The sequence below is a fragment of the Stylophora pistillata genome, chromosome 9 (assembly GCF_964205215.1).
Source record: "Stylophora pistillata chromosome 9, jaStyPist1.2, whole genome shotgun sequence".
NCBI lineage: Eukaryota > Metazoa > Cnidaria > Anthozoa > Scleractinia > Pocilloporidae > Stylophora > Stylophora pistillata.
In genome coordinates, this window is record NC_142527.1 from 12,787,888 (window position 1) to 12,806,716 (window position 18,829).

At 38.3% G+C, this 18,829-nt stretch overlaps 1 protein-coding gene and 1 long non-coding RNA gene across 5 annotated transcripts; one reads left to right on the plus strand and one right to left on the minus strand.

Moving 5' to 3' along the window:
* Window positions 1-1,852: 1,852 nt before the first annotated feature.
* LOC148723377 (uncharacterized) lies at window positions 1,853-16,500 on the minus strand. 4 transcript variants are annotated; one of them, XR_015991590.1, is made up of 4 exons: window positions 16,374-16,500; window positions 8,368-8,458; window positions 4,303-4,469; window positions 1,853-2,783 (listed from the first exon to the last, which is right to left on the minus strand). It is a non-coding gene; the product is annotated as an uncharacterized LOC148723377 (long non-coding RNA). The 4 variants fall into 4 exon arrangements; XR_015991589.1 differs by lacking the exon at window positions 16,374-16,500 and adding an exon at window positions 8,952-9,064; XR_015991592.1 differs by having other exon boundaries at window positions 1,853-7,161.
* Window positions 8,912-17,105, plus strand: LOC111343687 (LIM domain only protein 3). Its single transcript, XM_022950872.2, has 4 exons — window positions 8,912-9,052; window positions 10,884-11,112; window positions 16,464-16,688; window positions 16,913-17,105. Exons 1-4 carry the CDS (start codon window positions 9,049-9,051, stop codon window positions 16,920-16,922), a joined length of 468 nt encoding a protein of 155 aa, XP_022806607.1. The 5' UTR covers window positions 8,912-9,048; the 3' UTR covers window positions 16,923-17,105.
* The last annotated feature ends 1,724 nt before the right edge of the window (window positions 17,106-18,829 follow it).

Sequence of the window (18,829 nt, forward strand, 5' to 3'; positions counted from 1 at the left end):
AAAGAAAGGTGACGTCCAAAATAGTGGGCGACAAATAAGAAGTTGTTCGTCATCAATGCGAAAAGGCAGCTACGTTGTATTTGGTCTCTCCTTGTCTTTAAAACTGTGCTTCTTTCTTCTTTTTACGGCCTGAGAACTAGACAAGTGGTTCCATCTCATCCCAGATTTTCGCTAAAGTTTTAAAAAATTTTGAGTTGATTGATTACGTTTTTGGGAAAAACGGGTGGCGAAAAAGGGAAGGAGGTCTCGAGATCTTTTAGGTACCTACCCACACGATGGACGTCTTGCTTCTTGCATATGAAATTAAAACAGTTCCCTTTTATAGACTTTTGAAATGCTTTTATTATAGTCCAGACCTATAGATTCGTTTTTTACAGTCTTCTTCCTAATGTAAAGAAATAACGTTTTTCAGGGTTTTTTTTTTTCACTCAATGATTAGCGAACTAAAACAACGGATACTTTTTCATAAGTTAAGAAAATATTTTTTAATTAATTGAACTAATTATTCGAGATTACACGAGGTTAAGCGTTCTTTTGTGGTCTTAAATTGATTTCATTAAATGCTACTTATTTGATAAAACAGGTTTGGTAATCCTCTTAAAATGCATTTCAATTTTTATAAAAATTTTTTAAGAAAGCTCAATTATCACCGAACGATCTCGGTAATCATAATTTCCATTGGTTCCAAAGACTTGTTGCATATGCAATGATGAAAAAAATTCTTCATGAGATAAGGTAAAATATGTAAAGCAAATTAATTTGAATCGCTTATGCGATAGTGAAATAGAAACCTCTGACTTCTAGAGTACTGACTCTAGTGAATGACGAGCCGAACGGTGCTTTCCAAGAAAGAAAAAAAAAATAGTCATACTTAATCTGTGGAACTAATGACCTCAAGGCGTGTTTTCGGAGCTACAGATGTGTGAAGGGTTACAACTTCACAACGAACAATAATGGAAACTCTTGAAGGTTCATAACTAGAAATATTAATTCGAAAGGTTCTTCTTGACATTAGCTACTTTAATTCAGGGCCGAAGACCAACTAATGGTGCCCTATCTTAGAGAGACACAACAGGAATACTGAAAATCTGTTTGCCATCCCCAAACATTTTAGAAACCGGAGCGAGCATCGGTTAGTGTCATAAGATCGCTATTTTAATCCCTAAATCGAGTCAGCTGCTCCTTTTTGTTCTATTTACCGTCAACAATTGTTATTATTTTACAGAGACAACTAAAAGTTTAATTAATTTCAGCCTTGCACGATGGTATTCAAAAGAAAAGTAAACAACATCATTTACTTCGAAACTTCTCGGGTAAGCTATGTTGATTTTTCTTTTGCTGAGGCGGGCAGACTTGGGCTGAAAGATAAACATTTTTTCACAAGAGTGATTTTTCTACGCGAGTAATTTTGAGATAAGTAATAGCATTATCTCATCGAAGAAAGGTTAATTAAGCATGAAAGGAAAAGAAGTAGTAACGGATTTAGTGATCTGTTTCCTGTATATTGTAGAAATATTGCAATTTATTTACTCAAAAAAATTAATCTCGCCCGAAGAAATAACGAGCCATCAATTGTTAAGAATTTATGGGGATTCTGCTGGCAAATGAGTAAGGGAAAAAATGTATAGAGCAGCTAAACTTTTCTCTGATAAAATGTGAAAAGAAATCTAAATTTAGATTCGTGGGTAAAATTTTCTGCCCATCTACGTCATAGGAAGCGTGTGGGCTAGGATAGTTTGTCGAATTTCTTGTCGCGTTTTGCACAATCAGTAAATCAGATTTCATTTGTTCGAGTTGGATCAATGTCGCGATATGAGAAAGGGAAGGAAAATTACAGAGACATACAACTGAGTCATTTGACCGCCAACAGCTTGGAAACTAGAGTTTCTCTTTATTTTTCCAATTCCCTTCACATTGAGTTGCAACAATACTTTTAAAATGAAAACTTGCACAGTAAATGGATTGCCCACAATTTCCTCAGCATGTGATATGATTGTTCGCTAGGAAAGTCAATTTCCTGAGAAGTTCGTTCAAAATCATGTTAAGTGGACAAAAGTTACGCGTAAAAGAGGTTTATCATAAAAGCCGCTTTCTTTTATGCTTTGTCAATACTTTAATAATATGAAAATGTTGACAAAAAAGTCTTTTCAGTGTCACCAACTGGGCATCGTTTCTAGAAGGCACGTTGATCCGCACTTTAGTTGATCCGCGTTGATCCGCACTTTAGTTTGGCTTTGACAGTTGACAGCTTACCAGCCATTTTCACAAAGTTTTCTCAGGCTCCACCTTTGTCAAACTAGAAGCTTTTCATATCCCTTGAAGGTGAGTTTTTGTAATTTGTCGAATGAGATGCAGACGCTATGCTATGCTCGCATATGTTGTAGAGTGACAAGGAGCCATGCCGTCTTATCATGCCAAATTTCTGCCCGTCTGCAAGAAAAATCTTTCAACATCTGATTGTGATTTTCAGTTCACTTCAGAATATTAGCTCTAAAATTCAACAAATCATTTTTACTTGACATCAGAGGAAAATTTATAAGCGCTTAAATCAATAAGTTTCAGAGCAAGCGCGCCATATTGATGTTTTTCAGTTCCACCTTTCCTGTTCAGCTACCATGGTTTGGCGTGAAACTACCTACAAAAAAAGCTTAATTCTAACAGTATTTTCACAATGAACATAGCAATACTTACTAATTTACAATATTATCTTTAACCATCCTTGCAAGAAGAGTTTCAGTCTGCAAAAGCAAACGTCTTCCACCAAAAAACGAATGTCCAAAAGACTAAATGAACAGTATATCAGAAAATGAAAGAAGATAGTAATCAGTGCATGGCACAGGCATACTCGGAGAAAGAGAACTCCAGGTGCTACCAATAAGAGTCGAACTACAGAGTACAGCTTTCCAATTTGTACCTCGGATGCTCTACTGACCACTATGCTATAGGAGACTCCTGGAAAGCTAGGTCGTGGATTTGTGATGATTTTGTGCAATCATGATGTAATTGAAGGAAATATCAGAAAATATTGCAAGGAAATTTATTAGGGTATTTAACTCCATCAAAGCTACTAAACAAACTGTCTATCTTCACCGTCATTTTGTTTTCAATTTACTTCTCAATCATTGCTCGTGAGTGTGTACGACATACATGTAACTCTACTTGCTGAGGGCGCAGTTTCTTGATTGGAAGTTTGCTAGCAGTGAGTGCGCAGTTTCTTGATTGGAATTTTGCTAGCAGTCAAATAGAAGCTCATTAAAGACAATTGAAGCTCTGAGCTTCATTCAACCTATTGGATGACAGGAGGTAGGATGGAGGACTGGAGAAACTGTTTGGCCATTCAGAGCCTGTTATTTAAAGAGCTGACGATCGAGAATTGTTTTTGTGAATTGGTAAACAATCCTGCTCATCCCGGAGGTTCCACCGTTCGCTTAGTTACTCCACAGAGAGCATGCTTATGTTAATTCAATGCCGGCTCAAACCTATGATAAAGCGAAGTGCTCTGTCCTTTGTTATGAGACCAGTAACCCAGTTGACGAAGCCTTTGTAAAATGAATGTGGAGTGTGTAACAAAGTTGAAAATTGCTCTCTGAGTTAAAAGCGAGCTTGGAATAGAAGACCTTCACGATTTAGCCTTTGAAAAAGGCCAAAGAAAATGTTGAAAAAACAAATTGACTATCATGAATTAATTACGTCGATAAACTACATTCCTATGGTTTTTTGAATGCTTTTCCTGAAATCGGATATACACTCTAAGATATCAAGAAAAAGTTCTTTCGTTTTCTTTTCATCACGTCATCATCGAGACAATGAATTAATCACAATGCAATCAATTACTTTGTTTGCCTTTTTCTTTTAACCTTTTTCTTTGACCACATCAGAGACCAGTCACTATTATCATCGCCTGGGGCTGAGGCCCAGAGGATTTTTGGGAAATCACATGGTTTTCAGGGGAACAGAGTGGAGATCAGTCGTCGCTAAAGGAGTTAAGAGGGGGGGGGGGAGGGGGGGAACAAAGAAAATTGAGTTTTTTTCTTTTATTACATTCTCCCTCTCTCTCCTTCCCTTTTCCTTGCGTTAGAAATCTGGCTATGCAGGATAAGGTTTTTTTCATTCATACTGCATCGGTTGAGTATAGAAAAAAATGTATTCAAAACTGAAATTTCATTTGAGGTAAATATCATTATGATTCCAACAAAATCTTCCGAGCCCCCAGCCTCCCCCCTCCCTCCTGAAGTCCGGAATGGAAAAAAATGCGGAATAAACTATATGCATATCTTTAAATGAGTCTCATGCGATACTCACTGAAATGAAGTGGAAAATTATCTTTTTGTAGATGAACGAGATGCTCAAAATCTTTCTATTTTTGATGATTTCTGCCTGTATCGCGGCACAAGGTGACTCGCAAAGCGACAGTATAGCGGCGAATCCCAATGAACCACAGGACGCCGCACAGCAGAGTGACTTGGCTTCTGCAATCAACAAAAACCATCCTAGCAAATTGGAACCGTGTTTTCCATTTTGCGTACCGGAATATGGCAAGCGAGAATATTTAGCTAGAGAAAGGGCTGAAAAAGACTTGGACAACACAAACAAAAGGTTCCAATTTAACCGAGTGAGAGGTTTCAATCCACAGTTTATATCAAAAGCCTTTAAACGAAAGCAGGTCATAGAAGCAAATAAAAGAAGTGGATGGCATTAACCTTTGGGAAGCAGGCAATTATGACACAAGGTTAGAATGAGCTTGTTTCTTTATCTAAGTGGTTGGACCATGACCTTACACATAATTCTCTTGCTTTCATTTCGCATATTCAGCTCCTGCGTAATATGATAAAACAAGTGCTCGTGGCAAACTCAATTCAGCTATATATGAATAAAGGCTGATAGTTTCTAAAGAAACTGTTTGGGGCTGTGTCGGTGGGGGTAACGAAATAATTTGAATATATCAATAAAGTTGAAAAGGTAAATTGGCCACCGTTACGATTATAAAAGCTGACGTTTCGAGCGTTAGCCCTTCGCTCCATTCAATTCAGCTATTCCTACGACAAATTTGTGAACGAAAGGAAACTGAAAAAAAAAAGAGCGAAAAACAAGAAATTTAAAGTTGGTAGAATTTGTTTCGAATACAAGTATGCAGGGGCCATTCAACTACAAAAAAGATTCTACGAAAACTTCCACTTGCTCTTTCGAGTCAGAACAGGAACTCAGAATTTCATCGAAAAACGCGCCTTTTTTTGGATTCTTTTTATTTTTCCTTTAAGTTTTGCGACAAAGCCGTGTGAGTGTAGGGCTGAACTGCTTCTTCCGGACCGGCTCACGTCAACCTGTCCGTTTCTCAAAAGTCCCGGTAACTTAACGGACCCGAAGCCATGTTTTAAAATCAAAATTTAAAGGATAAGAAAGCAGGTTCGGGCACCCAAACCAGTCCTTTTTGTTTCTTTAGCTAATAGTTTTGTTGTATCATTTTCAAAACTTTTTAAATCCACATCTTGAATGAAAACAGAACAGCTTTACGGGCCCGTTAAGTTACCTGGGGCCCGTTTCTCGAAAGTCCCGGTAACTTAACGGGCCCGAAACCATCTTTTAAAATAAAAACTTAAAAGATGGGAAAGCAGGTTATGACATCCAAACCAGTCTTTTTTGTTTCTTTAGCTGATAGTTTTATTGTATCATTTTCAAAACTTTTGAAATTCCCATCTTGAATGAAAACAGAACAGCTTTACGGGCCCGTTAAGTTAGCGGGACTTTCGAGAAACGGGCCCCTGGACTTTCGAGAAACAGGCCCCAGGTCAGGTTTCTTGATGGTTTTCTATGGGATTATGCATGCGCGGCCATGTGATAATAGGCTGTGTAATGTTTCAACATCAATCCTGCCCGTAAGAAACCTAAACTACCATCCCAAATTATCTCAACTACCAATATGTCCACTCCTTCATTAGAGTCAGAACATCTCCATCTTGAATGGCTCTGACAATTAACATAAAGCATCTTTTAAGTGGCCACTTTAAATCCCTTCGGTTTTCATTCAACTAATTTATTCTTGCGTTTTTCACGTTACCATGTTCCCGCCAAAAGCGTGGATCCATTTTCTGTCCATACACCTCACACAGGCAACAATCACTCTATTCGCTAATGCTAATGCTCAAAACGTCAGCTTTTTAAACTCCTAATGGCGGCAAATTTACATTATTAACTAAGCTGATAAAATCAAATTATCCAACTATCGGTGTGTATTTGTTTTGTTATTGCAGGACCGCCGAAAATAATAGCAGTTTACAAGTTTAACCAAGAAAGAGCATCTATTCTTAAAATGAGGTCATAGGAAAAAATTAACATTTTAAAGATTCTAAAGAAAACGCCGCATTAAATAAAAGACTTTGTTATCCTCGAAAAAACCTTAGTCCTTGTTAGTCTCTCTTATTATTTCGACAACGTTGACAGTAATGATAAAATTTCCTTTAAATGAAACTAAAACACAGATTCCAAATAACGATCTCAAATAGTTTAGATTGAGAAGCAAAGACTTGTGCCATTGACTCTTTATTATGAGAGGAGTCTGTGGTCTGTGGGGGAAGGAGGAGAGAGGAGGGGAGGGGAGAAGAGGAGAGGAGGGGAGGGGAACGGAGAGGAGGAGAGGGGAGGGGAGAAGGGGAGAGGAGGGAGGGGAATGGGGAGGAGAAGAGGGGAGGGGAGAGGAGGAGAGGGAAGGGGAGGGGAGGGAAGGGGAAGAGAGGATAATACAGAACGAAGGTAAAACAGGTTATACACACACGAGTTTTCTGATCCATTGTGTGCAATGATTCTATTTGGTACTCGTCTCCTATTTATTGATCGGATCAGAAATGAGTAACCTCTGTTACGTTTGTAATACCAATTATATTTTAGAAATCAAAAAATATTTTATTGCACAGAAGACTGCAGAGAAGTTTAGCCATTTTCGGAATTAACAAAAGCTAAAAAAGGGCAGAATAAATTTAAGAAAAAAATTAAAATAAAAAAAAGTCACTGAACAGCTTTTCCCTATTCAAAAGCAGGACTGCTTTGTTGTGTTTTTTGTAAGAAACAAGGCGGAAATCTATTTTAAGATAAAAAAGATGAGAGACCACCCTGGCTTACCGGAAAACCCGCACCTTGTTACAGCTGAGAATGTTCAGAAACAGCTGCCTAAAGTAAAAATAGCTAGTTTAAAACTGAAAGGTTTCCAAAGCTGGACGATAACACTCCAGCACAATTTATTCTATGGCAAGGAAACCTACTCGACACAAAATAAATTTAGTATTATAAAGTTGTGAAGATGCGTCTTATCTCAAACCTTAACCTATTCCTTAGCCCTGGTGTGTGGAAATTTCCCATTAAGAAAAAAAATAAACAAAGCAGCATCGCCGGAAATGGAACTATTGTAGTTTACAATCTTTTTCAAGGACATGAAAGACAAAGAGAAAAGTTGTTTCCATCGTAAAGAAGAAATTTGTTATTCAACTCTGAAAAAATTTTCATTTGATTTAATTCAGTGTATTTGTCTTGTTACTTGTATTTTATTCTGAATGGATCATGCGAAACCCCAAGTTGTTCACCTCAACGAAATGCACGAATTTCAGTACCAGGTCATACTTGATAAATTGTGGGGCTGACCTCTGTTTATACATACGGATTTGAGTAGCGTGTAAGGCATTGCCCAAATGGCAAGTTATTCAGAGTCTCTTTTTTTTTTTTTTCACATTTTCTCCAAGTTGATTTTAAGTATTTTTCAATTTCTTTTTCTGTTTTATTCTTGGCAAGTATTTTTACCATGTCACCAACCCATGCAACCGTGCCAGATGATTCTCCTCCAAGAGGGATTAGCATCAGCCAGGGTGAGAACAGAAAAGAGCCGTGAAAAAATTGAAAGTTAGCGCTTCCGTTTAATATTTTTGACGATTGCACAATGATATAAGCTTAAGGCCTGGAAATACAACTTTTTAGGCCGAGGTCTCGTGCTGCCTCTTCAAGACCACCGCCCTAAAACAACCCTGGAAAACTGTGATCTAACATCTCCAAAAATAAAAAAATAAAAAATACTGTAATTTCTGCCTGTTTCATTTATAACCTTATTGTAACCTTTTTAATCACTGTGTAAAGCATGCTGATCGAAACATGACCTTGTTGCTTTGTTTCCTTTTTTATTCATTGCAACACTATTACGAAAAAAAAAAAAAAAAAAAGAAGAGAGGTGTCGTATGGCTGATTACGTTAAACGCTATACAAACGCTTAATTCTCGCTAGAAAATGGAAGACAATTGCTTGCAATGATATACTTTTTCATGGAATAATGGAATAATGGAATAACTCCGTCTAAGATTTTAGATATCTAAGTACAAAAGAGCGCCTTACTCTGCATGTGTCTTGGGTACTCGTATTGCATGGTAACATCTTGGTTTCCGATATCCACTTTATAGTCAGGCCATAACCTTGCATTCCTCACCTTGGAACAAACAAAATTAAAATAAACACTTGCTTAAAAAAAAAGAGAGATACTTCACTTACAATGTTATTTTACGATGAGAGTGAAGATATTTTCAAAACCCCTTGGACAAAAACCAGATGGCGCTAGAAAATATATTTCTAAAATTTCCCCACCTAAAACTCATCTTTTAGCCCATATCAAGTCAGAAAAGTATTTCGCGAGGTTACAACCTATAATTGAAATTGTCCATTTTCACTTCCTGTTTTGAGCGACAGGCGCTTGTGAAAGGGGCCTCATGTCCTTCTGGTTTCTTCACCTTGGCGCGTTTTGAAACACAGCCAGCGGTGTATAGAACCAAAAATCAAACAATCCGGATTCAGTCCTTATCTCGCTTTAGTCAGTCGTATCTCAAGAGTTCTCATTGATTTAGGACCCTGGACTATTTAAACCCAAAATATGTTGTGTACAGAAACACGATCTACAATAATTCCGACTTAAATCAGGTATCCACCTTTGAAGGCAGTGTCAGATTCTGCCGGAGACCAGCGACCTGAACAACAGGCGAAGAAACTGCCGCGAATCTTTAAACGGCAGAATATCTGTGCACTATGGGTAAGAAGTAGACATGATATCTAAATATTGTTTAAGTGGTTAACTCAACGTTTTAGATCATCACGAGTTTGTGTGCTCTTGTCAAATATCTTTGCTCAACTGAAAATGATTTGATCATCGCTACAATTCGCCAGTTGGAGAATTCTCTTGCAAGAAATCTTCAATATGATAGAGCGTCATTTCCCAGTTTTATCTTTTAGATCGTGTAGAGCAAGATGTTAGGCCCTTAGGTTACATTATGAGTCAGTGATATCTGAATTGAAGCCAATTGAAGCGAACGGTGCGCCTTTCATTGTATTTTTAATCTCTAGAGATCGATAATGGTTTGACAATTTAGCACAGCTTTCGGCAGTTAAATCGACGGCAGGGTATGAGGGGAAAAAAGGGTTCCATAATAAAAAATGTTCAACATATCCTCAATATTGTTGAAAAAAAAAAAAAACTCTGTGTTTCTGTCTTTAGGCAAAGAGAACACAACAATTCCTTTTTAATCCAATTTTGAAACCGTTACCCAAAAAATCACCACTCTATTCGTTCTAGTAAGAATTTTGCCTGATTTGTCGCAGTTATGTTCGATATAAAAAGCTGGAAAAAAAAATCTGTCATGATTAATAGTTTACGAGCACCTCTAAACTGAAAAACAGAGCGGATGTATCGGTCAAAAGGGGCGCAGATATGCATGTATATCAATTTCCTTTTTGACCTGTCTGAGGCATCAATCATTGCAGTAGAATTTCCGTAGTAAACTTCTCGCACTGTTGCAATGATTAGCTAAAAGTAGGGAAAATACTGGCAAGGTTGTCTACTCTTAGATATTCTTAACATCTAATTGACTGCTTATTGAAAGATCGGCGGATGGCATCGTGTCAGATTAAGTCATTAATCGATGAGTTAAAACCGTTTGTCATTGATATTGCTGTTATTAATGTGTTTAGCCGAGGCACTCGGCCTCAAAGAAAAAAAATGAGCGTAAATATGTAATGATACGAAACCAAGCCAAGTTTTTCATCTTATACGAAGAATAAAGAAACTGGTTTAACCAGTTTCTCGAGACACAAATGTCTTCACTGAGTAGAAACAAGATACTTATGCAAAGGGAATTCTTGCCTCAACATAAATAAAGCGTCGATCAATCTACATCCGAACTTGCAAATTTCCTTTTACTGACCGACTGTCTACAAAATGCACTTTTGGGTGGGAAGTAAACTTAGGGTTGAAAGCTAACTCTAAACATATTATTCTTGATTTTACGCCAATGCTGATAAGATTTGAGTCATACAATGCTTTGGGGAATTCAGTGTCTTATATTAGGAAACCAACTCCCCATAGTTTTCATGCTAAAAGTATCAGCTTTCTAACAGGTGTTCATCGCCTTCCAAGGGCCTCTCTCAAACCTAATATCTGTTCGGCGACTTTCATAATTGCGCTAAAGGCCACTAGCGTTTTCATTAATTTAACTGCCGTACAAAGATAGCTGTCTGCCATTCAGCAGTTTTTACTGTTTGCATTTGCTTTCGATTGTCCATATGAGAATATCCTTCCTGTTGCGACCGTCTTGTAAACTTGAAGGCAAATTTTACTCACGGTTGAGAGGACAGTACCTCTTCAAGTATCCTGACCATCTTTTAGCACGTAAACTACAAAAACGTAGCCTGTGTGCAGCCCCACTGATCACTTAGCGAAGGATCAGTGAGGCTTCACGCAGGCTACAAAAACGAAGATGTAATTAGTACATGTTACAAATGCTCTCGACTTGGGCGAGTGAGAAGCACAAAACTCATGAAGATTGAAAGGAAAACTTCGTGGTGAAAATTTATTTTATCTTATTTAGATCACAATAAAAATGACGACAAGAAAATTCATAAAGTAGTGGCCAAGGAAGTGAAAATCTGTGCGCAATGCGGCAAAACAATCGAGGAGAAGTTTTTGCTGCGAGCTTTGGACCAGTTTTGGCACGAACAGTGTTTGAAGTGTTCCTACTGCAACATAAAGCTGGCGGACTTGGGTTTCAAGTTTTACCTCAAAGAAGACTTAACACTTTGTAAACGAGACTACATCAGGTAAAGCATGGGTATTCTGAGTACAGAAAAAATAATCTGTGTATCCATCCATTTGATCGTATAAGAAAAAATATATCACGAATCTTAAGTACGTGAGAATCAAGATTTTCCCAGATTTCAAAGTTGTTCAGTTCTTCTGTTGGAAATTTACGGCTCAGAAGACTGAGAATAAGATATAACGTTTTCTTTGTGATCTAAAAAATTCCATTGCTGCGAAATAATGATGAAGATAGAAAAACATCAGGATTAGTTCGTAGAATTTTCAGATTTTCGCTTTATAGTTTTAATTCCTTTGGATGGTCATAACCTTGACCCAGATCAGTTACTCCGGTAATTCCGCAGAATTGAATTTCCTGATCAACCCGTTATAAACCTTTCTGAATGAAAACTGGCTAACAGCCAAATCAATCAGTTTATAAATTAAGACCAAAAACGGCAACGTATTACAAAACTAGTTAAGAACTTAAAGAATGTTCCATTTTTCTATTTATATTTATATAAGAAGTATGGTACGCATTACTAAACGCTTTTGACCATTTTTTTAAGCCGGCTGTAAAGATTCTTCCATGATGAATGCTGAGTGAAAATTCTTTAGTTCTCAAATGTATTGTTATGTCTGGTTGAGTACCCACTACACGCTGTGCTCCATCACAAAGAGCTGCACTATCCAATTCTGCATGATTTCATTGATCGACCGCCTAAAGTTACTAATAACTGTTATTTCCTAAATGAGGCACCAAGCTAAACTTTGTTTCGTGCAAAAAGTTTGAACCTTGTTGGTGATTGGCCAGTAAGTGAGTCTTTAACCGTAAATTCCCACAGTTTATTAGCCGTTAGAAGTACCGGAAATTTTCAAGCAAGCACCCGCAGCTTTTTTTGGTAGAGTTAATTTGCTGTATTTTGTTTCTCTCTTTTTGATATATATATTTTTTATAAAATAAATGATAGGAATTTTTCAGGGGAGAGTTTTAGTCGAGAGATTCTTAGTACATCATATCTGGTATGTGTTCTATTTATTTTTTTTGAAGGTAAAAATTGCAAATAGACTGTCTTGTGAGTATCGCGAGGAGTGGTATGTCAGTCCCTCTTCTTGAAACGCAGACACAGCTTATTAGCAACTACAGTAATTAATCAACGACCTTAACAGGATGAACAGTTTGTGAGTGTTCTTATTCAGATCAAGCTGGGAGTGAGAGCTTAACTCATATTTTTCCTTATTCACTGACACTAATGAATTCAAAAGATGCTTTAGAACGCTGATATCAATTGTGCATTCATGTTTCATTCCGCAGCTATAAAAAAGTTCGTTAACTCATTTCTTCAGGCTTAAATGTCCACTTTCAAGCCTAAGCCTTCATGAGTAAATTATATCCCTGCTACCATTCGACCTTCTGTCACCCTCTATTACAAATTAAATTTACCATAAGCGGCTTTTGTCTGGGAGCATAAATCTGTCTTCAGTTTTACACGCAGGCATCGCAAACAACATAATCGGATCCAAACGATTATTCCACTAAGCCCGCGTGAATTGATCCAAGACAGCCACCTCTTGCCTGTGACCAGCTGAGGACCGTTGCCAGTGTATTTATAAGACATAACATGTTTCCTTTTTATTGTTTTTAAGCGAAACTATTCTCGTGGGGAAAGTTTTCTCACCTTACTCTTTATAACACCCCAACCCCGGTACATCAATCAACAGATTGGTTCCTTTTCAAAGTTAGAATTCTTACCCAAAATAACGTATCAGAACTAGAAAATTGTGACTCATGTCTTAACGATTTAAAGGAAAAAATTTAATTTTTTTTTTTGATCGATGTTTATGTGATGCGACGCATAACTTCCATAAAAATGAAACTGAGTAAAAGCAGTATGGGTTATCAATAACCGGCTGTGGTAAATTGCAAGAAGTTTTCGCCAGATTTTAAAAATAACTTCGAGATTACAACCACACACGGCGTTTCTCAATGGCGCTGCGCGTTTGTGACGTCACGAAATTTTGACTCCCTAGAGCGATTAGGACAAACAAACAGGCTTCTCGAGTAAATGAATATGGGCGATGATGCGCCCATCTCTAGTTCAAACGCCTCTAAAGCTCGTATTTTAAATCAAAACGACGGTGTTCCTGGCTCAAAGTTCGAGCAAGACCAAGAGAACCATACAAACACACAATTGAAGCGTTGGTTAAAGTGTAGAGGCTTGAAATTGAGCGGAAAATGAGCAGACCTCATCGCTCGTGTTCGTAACTGCCTCAAGTCGGGAAAACATTATGTAGTTGATTCAAGTATAGATGATGGGAAATGGCTTCAGGCGAGGATACTAAAGGAAAGTAAAGTCGATCGCGTGAAACTTAAGGATCTAACAGTTCAATGCCTATTCAAAGTTTGGCCCTCACGAGTATGTCTTTGAGCGATCGCCCTAATTTTTAAGACACGAGTGGCGAATTTTTGTATAGTTCACTCAGTACTGGTTGTTTCTATTAAATGCCAGTGTCTCATGAGAATTTGCTTTAGGTTTGGCACTGATGGTTGGTATTGTGTAATAAAAGGCAAGATTCGTTGGTTCGTCTTCGGTTTCTGTTGAAGAGCTTAATGAGGGCCTCTGGGTAGCCTCTCTTTCGCAAATGCGCTTTGAAATTTGCAATCTTCTCTTCGAATATTGTTTGAGAGGAGTTTGCTCTGAGAAGTCTAAGGGCCTCTCCTTTTATTAAGCCTTTCTTAACTCCTTGTGGGTGACGGGAACTTTAGTGTGTATACTGAAATGTCTCAGTTTGTTTAAAATGAGTACGCACATCAAGGATTGCGTCCTTTTCGAATCGTTCGCCTTTATAATTATAGATGTAGGTGTCCAGGAATGTTGTTTCCTTATCGGAAATTTCAGCCGTAAATTTCATTGTTGGATGACGATTGTTTGCTTTTTCAATGAAACGTTCTATTGTTGCAATTGCTTTGTTTGTACTCCATAGCGAGAAGATCATCGTCTATGTAACGTTTCCAAACAAGCGGTTTGAAAAGGCTTTTGTCAAGGACTTCAGTGTACAGCACAAATATAAGTATTGTAGTTAACACTATCAACTGGGAAATTCTTTCTAGAACACGCATTTATCCGGCGTTGACAAAGTTCCAAGTCATGCATGCTTCGGCTTTGGGAACGGTCGATGAAGGCTTTCCGACCGTTTTTAAGCATTTCTTTAGGCGGATTAAGCGAATCTGGCAATCTTTCTGGATATCTTGAGTCATTTTTACATGTACCCAACAGCAATGCCTAGTTGCAACCATTTTGGAAAGTTAGAGCATTTTTTGAGCGAAAATAGTCTTGCTTCTGACACGTTTCACATACAAGTCCTTGTAAAGACTCCGAGTGTTTGTCCTAAACCAGCGGGGGGTCCAAAGATGGCATATCTATTTTTAGACCTGGCGCGCAGCGCTATTGATTGACCTTGGCACGTAGATATATTTGAACGTATAATGAGTTTTATTTATCTCTTCCTTTATTTGCGTTAAACTTATCACGTCGCGGTGTTTATGTAACCTATAAGCTCCTGCAGACAAGGCCTTTTTTATTTTAGCAGAAAGTCTGGTGATAACCTTCTTTAGCGCTGTTACATAATGATTTAATTTGACTGGTTTTAAAAATTTTTACTGCTGCTTTGGTGATACTTCCTAGCGACTGATGAACTTCATTCAGATGTCGGATACAAATTTACCAAATCCAGAGTGGTTTGGCGTGGTCTGTACTCTTATCGACAGCGATAGTCGTCATTGCAGCGGTCAAAACGTTGTGACCTCCGGAGGCTCAGCCGAGTGAGTTCGCAACAAATTTTGACCACTGAGATGACGAATATCGTTGCCAGTAAGAGTACAGACCACGCTAAACATCCATCGATTTGTTTTTTTTTTGTTTTTACCACAATATCGAAGTCAAATAAAACGATTCTTTCAGGGCGTGACCACTGCGTGACACGTTGATGCGAACAGCGTTGTCTGTTCTCTTATCGACAACGGCAAATTGGCCGATCAAATTGCGACATTACAGCCAATTGTGGTAAAAAAAAAAAAAAAAAAAAAAGTCATCGAGTACTTGACTATTTTCTCAGTACTTGGGGAACGGTCATTATCAAGCGAATATGAATTTTCTTCTTTTGTCATTAATTATTGCTGGGGATGACGGTATTAGGGGATTTTGTTTGTGTCGCGATATACTTCACCTGATCCTCCCTCGAACGCTAATTGGCAGTCAATAGTCCCCCTTTATACTATGTTGACGATGACTGACCCCCCTGCGCTGCTCTTAGAAACCATGTGATCACCCCACAAAAATCCTTCAACCCCCACCCCAGGGGATAAATAATGACCAATCCCCCAGAGAGGGAGTTTTACATGAAAATAGCGCACGTGGTAACTTGAGCTGATAAGGATCTGAACATGTCTAGCATAACAAGAAGTATATTTGTTATTGTATAAGATTGCAGCCGAACTTTTCCATATCATGAATCTTTGGGCAGTCGAGGGGCGTTCCTCAATTCAATTTGTGAGCGTTTCAGCACAGGATTATTGACTTTGGAGCCTGGCCAGCTTGGTCATGATCAGAGACACTGATGATAGCGACGGCCTTATCTGAATATTTTAGCGAAGAGTTTTCAGGATTAGATTTCTTAAGGCTGCTTTTCACCTCAGTTTAAATGAATTTGTTGTTGTACATGGTGGCGTTGTTTGCTCTGAAAATTTCACAAGCTTTTTCCGAGAAACTTCTGTTAATAAGTCGGTCTCGTAATTTGGAAAGGTTTTACACAGTTTTGCTTTGGCATGCAAACAGCAAGCAATGAGACTTCATGAGGTCAGGGGACACAAAACTAAACTAAACTTGAAATTCGCAACATGAGCAATAATTCATTGGCTGCAGAGTAATCGTGCATTCACTGCTTTCTTCACCAGGCAGTCTAGTCCAGCCTCCTACGCAGACTGGGCTCGTCACGCAATCTTGCGTGACGAACCCAAAGAACGTCTGCGAAGGAGGCTGGTCTAGATCGGACCTTTGATCCTGTAGTCTGATAGTCCGGGTGAGGGTTGTCCTTTCAGAAGCTGATAAAAAACGTCTTTTGCCATTTGCGATCGCCCGCTTAACAAAACTGTTCTCTGGATAACACAATTTGCACCTGGTCATCATAAAACCAAAGCAACATGATTGAAATTTAGCCCGCATTTTATAAGAGTCAAAATTGTAACACGCGTCCCAGGCTTTAAAAGTCAACCCCTATATTTTACCTTATTGATTTTCTCCTTAGACGTTTACTTGGTTTTATCCTCAGTCCTTTTAATGCTATCCTTACCCAGTTGTCTTTATTTTCATTCCAGGTTATTTGGTGCCACTGGACAATGCGCACACTGCTCCAAAACAATATTACCGCTGGAAATGGTGATGCGGGCCCGCGAGCACACGTATCACCTTGATTGCTTTGCGTGTCACATCTGCCAATACAGATTCTGCGTCGGCGATAAGTTTTTCCTCCACTTTCACGTAGTGCTTTGCGAGGCTGATTACTATGACATCACAAGCGTATTCAACGACATGGCTTATATGTGAGTTCCGGTTGTAAAGTTATTTCTCTTCTGGTCCTGCAGAAACTCGCAATCTCAGGCTGGAGAGCTTTGGACTATTGTAGCCCCTCTGTTTTTTCATCTTTTTCAATCAGCTTTAACGTGATGATTCCAATGACCTCTCTGGGATCTGGTCTTAATCAAGTATTTGTAGTTCAGCCCTTTGAATCTTTGGTGCAATAAATTTTGTCATCTTTTTATTACAGTATCGTGTGATCCATTACCTTTTGGAAGAGAGGCTTTTTTCAGAACCTGAACGAGAAAGAACGCTGGAAAATTGAATTATGAAAGCCTCTTGACTTTCGTTTGAACCATAACTCTGCAACAGCTAGTTTCTATATGGAAAATTAAGGAGACTGGTAGTTTGTGAGGCAAAAATAAATAAACCTCAAACCTGCATTTTTTACAGAAAAGTTATTGCGAAGTTATGATAAGTGTTTGAAAACAGCCACATCATCTTGCTCATTCCTCTTATGTGTGTTTGCTATAAAATGCCAACAAAGAAGGCTGTCAGGATTAAATGTTACAATACAGACTGCTGGTTCTGACGACCTTTGATCATCTGCTTATTGCTAATTTCTTGTGTTCACACTACCATGTTCTCTTTGTCTTAAATCATTGATTTGCATACTAACATAACCCTGAGGTTTTTTAGGTTACGAAGAAAGTCCCGGGTTCACACCGAAATCTGTCAGGTCACGATAAATATTAACTGGTCCCTCAGAAGCAAGTATTCATGTGGGCAATATTAATGGTTTATCATTTTTTAAAAACTAGACACATAGCTGCGTGAAATCGGGCTTTCAATATCGTACATCTGGAGTTATCTTTAGGGGACTGCCATATTGCCATCGTTACTGTCGTCACCCAATTTTGTCTTTGCCGGTTATGAATAAGTCTACTTCTGCTTATTTTTGTCTGCTGGAGTGTAATAAATGTTGTTATGGTAATAGACAACAATCAAAGTAATATATTATTATATAGGAGCAGGTTCCTACAGATGCCAAAGGTTGAAATTCAAGGACTTTTCAAAGATTTTGAAGGCCAAGTTGTAGAAAATTGAAGGACCACTTTTGGAAAGGTTTGCGTAGGCAATTTTAAAATTATTTGATATTATTTCTCAGCTTTTCCATGAAAGTACTGTAATTTTCAACTTTAAAATTGCCAAAGAAAAAGCATTGCAAAAATCAAGCCCTAGTCATCAAATTCAAGTACTTTCAAGGCCTTGAATTTCTATTCTTAAATTTGAGCATCTTCAAGGACTTTCAAGGCTTTTACGAACCCTGAGTAGGTAATGTATTTGTCTTTAACTGCAAGAACAAGGGAATTTTTTATCTATTATTGGTACCGAGTTATAGTTTGTTGCCAAATGTTCACCCAAGGGGAGTTGTCAGAAATCAGTAGATTGTAGCAATATTACTGTTCAGTAGTTCGTATTGTTTTTAATCCTTGGGTTTCACCCACGTGACCAATACCTTAGCAACGTTACTATCCGCCATCTTGGTGTCCCTCGAGCGTAAACAAACCGTATCTAACGAAGAGTTCATGTGAGAAAGAAGGGATGGTTTTATGCATTATTGTTGGCTGTTCGAGCAAAAGTGGAAAGCATAAAGACTAAGGATTTTTTCGTATGATAATTTAATAATTCTATTATTTCTATAGCGCAAAATTCATTATATATATGATCTAATGCGCTATACCTAAGATCATCACAAATCAAGGGGAAGAACAGGAGGATCTAGAAGTTGTTGTATTGTTCGAGGCTTGCGGCTGTTGTAGATCCTCGATTTTTTGGTCGAGCTTTTCTTTGAGCTTCTTAGCCGATGAGAAATCGATGTCTTTAGCCCTCGCATACGGCACTTCATTGACCTATGTCGGCAAAATCCATGAGCATTTTACCCGAGTGCAAGTAAGCTTGGGGTGTCACGAAAACTCACACCCCGAAAACTCAGACCTCAGACCTCAGACCCCGAAAACTCAGACTCCGCGAAAATTCAAGAGATAAACTCGACTCATGATCACTCCTGGTAATCCCTCGTGTATTTTGACCTTTTGGGTCTTCATCCAACTGAAGCAGCAAAAGCAAGGCCGCAAGTTGCACGTTTCGCAAAATCGTCCAATGG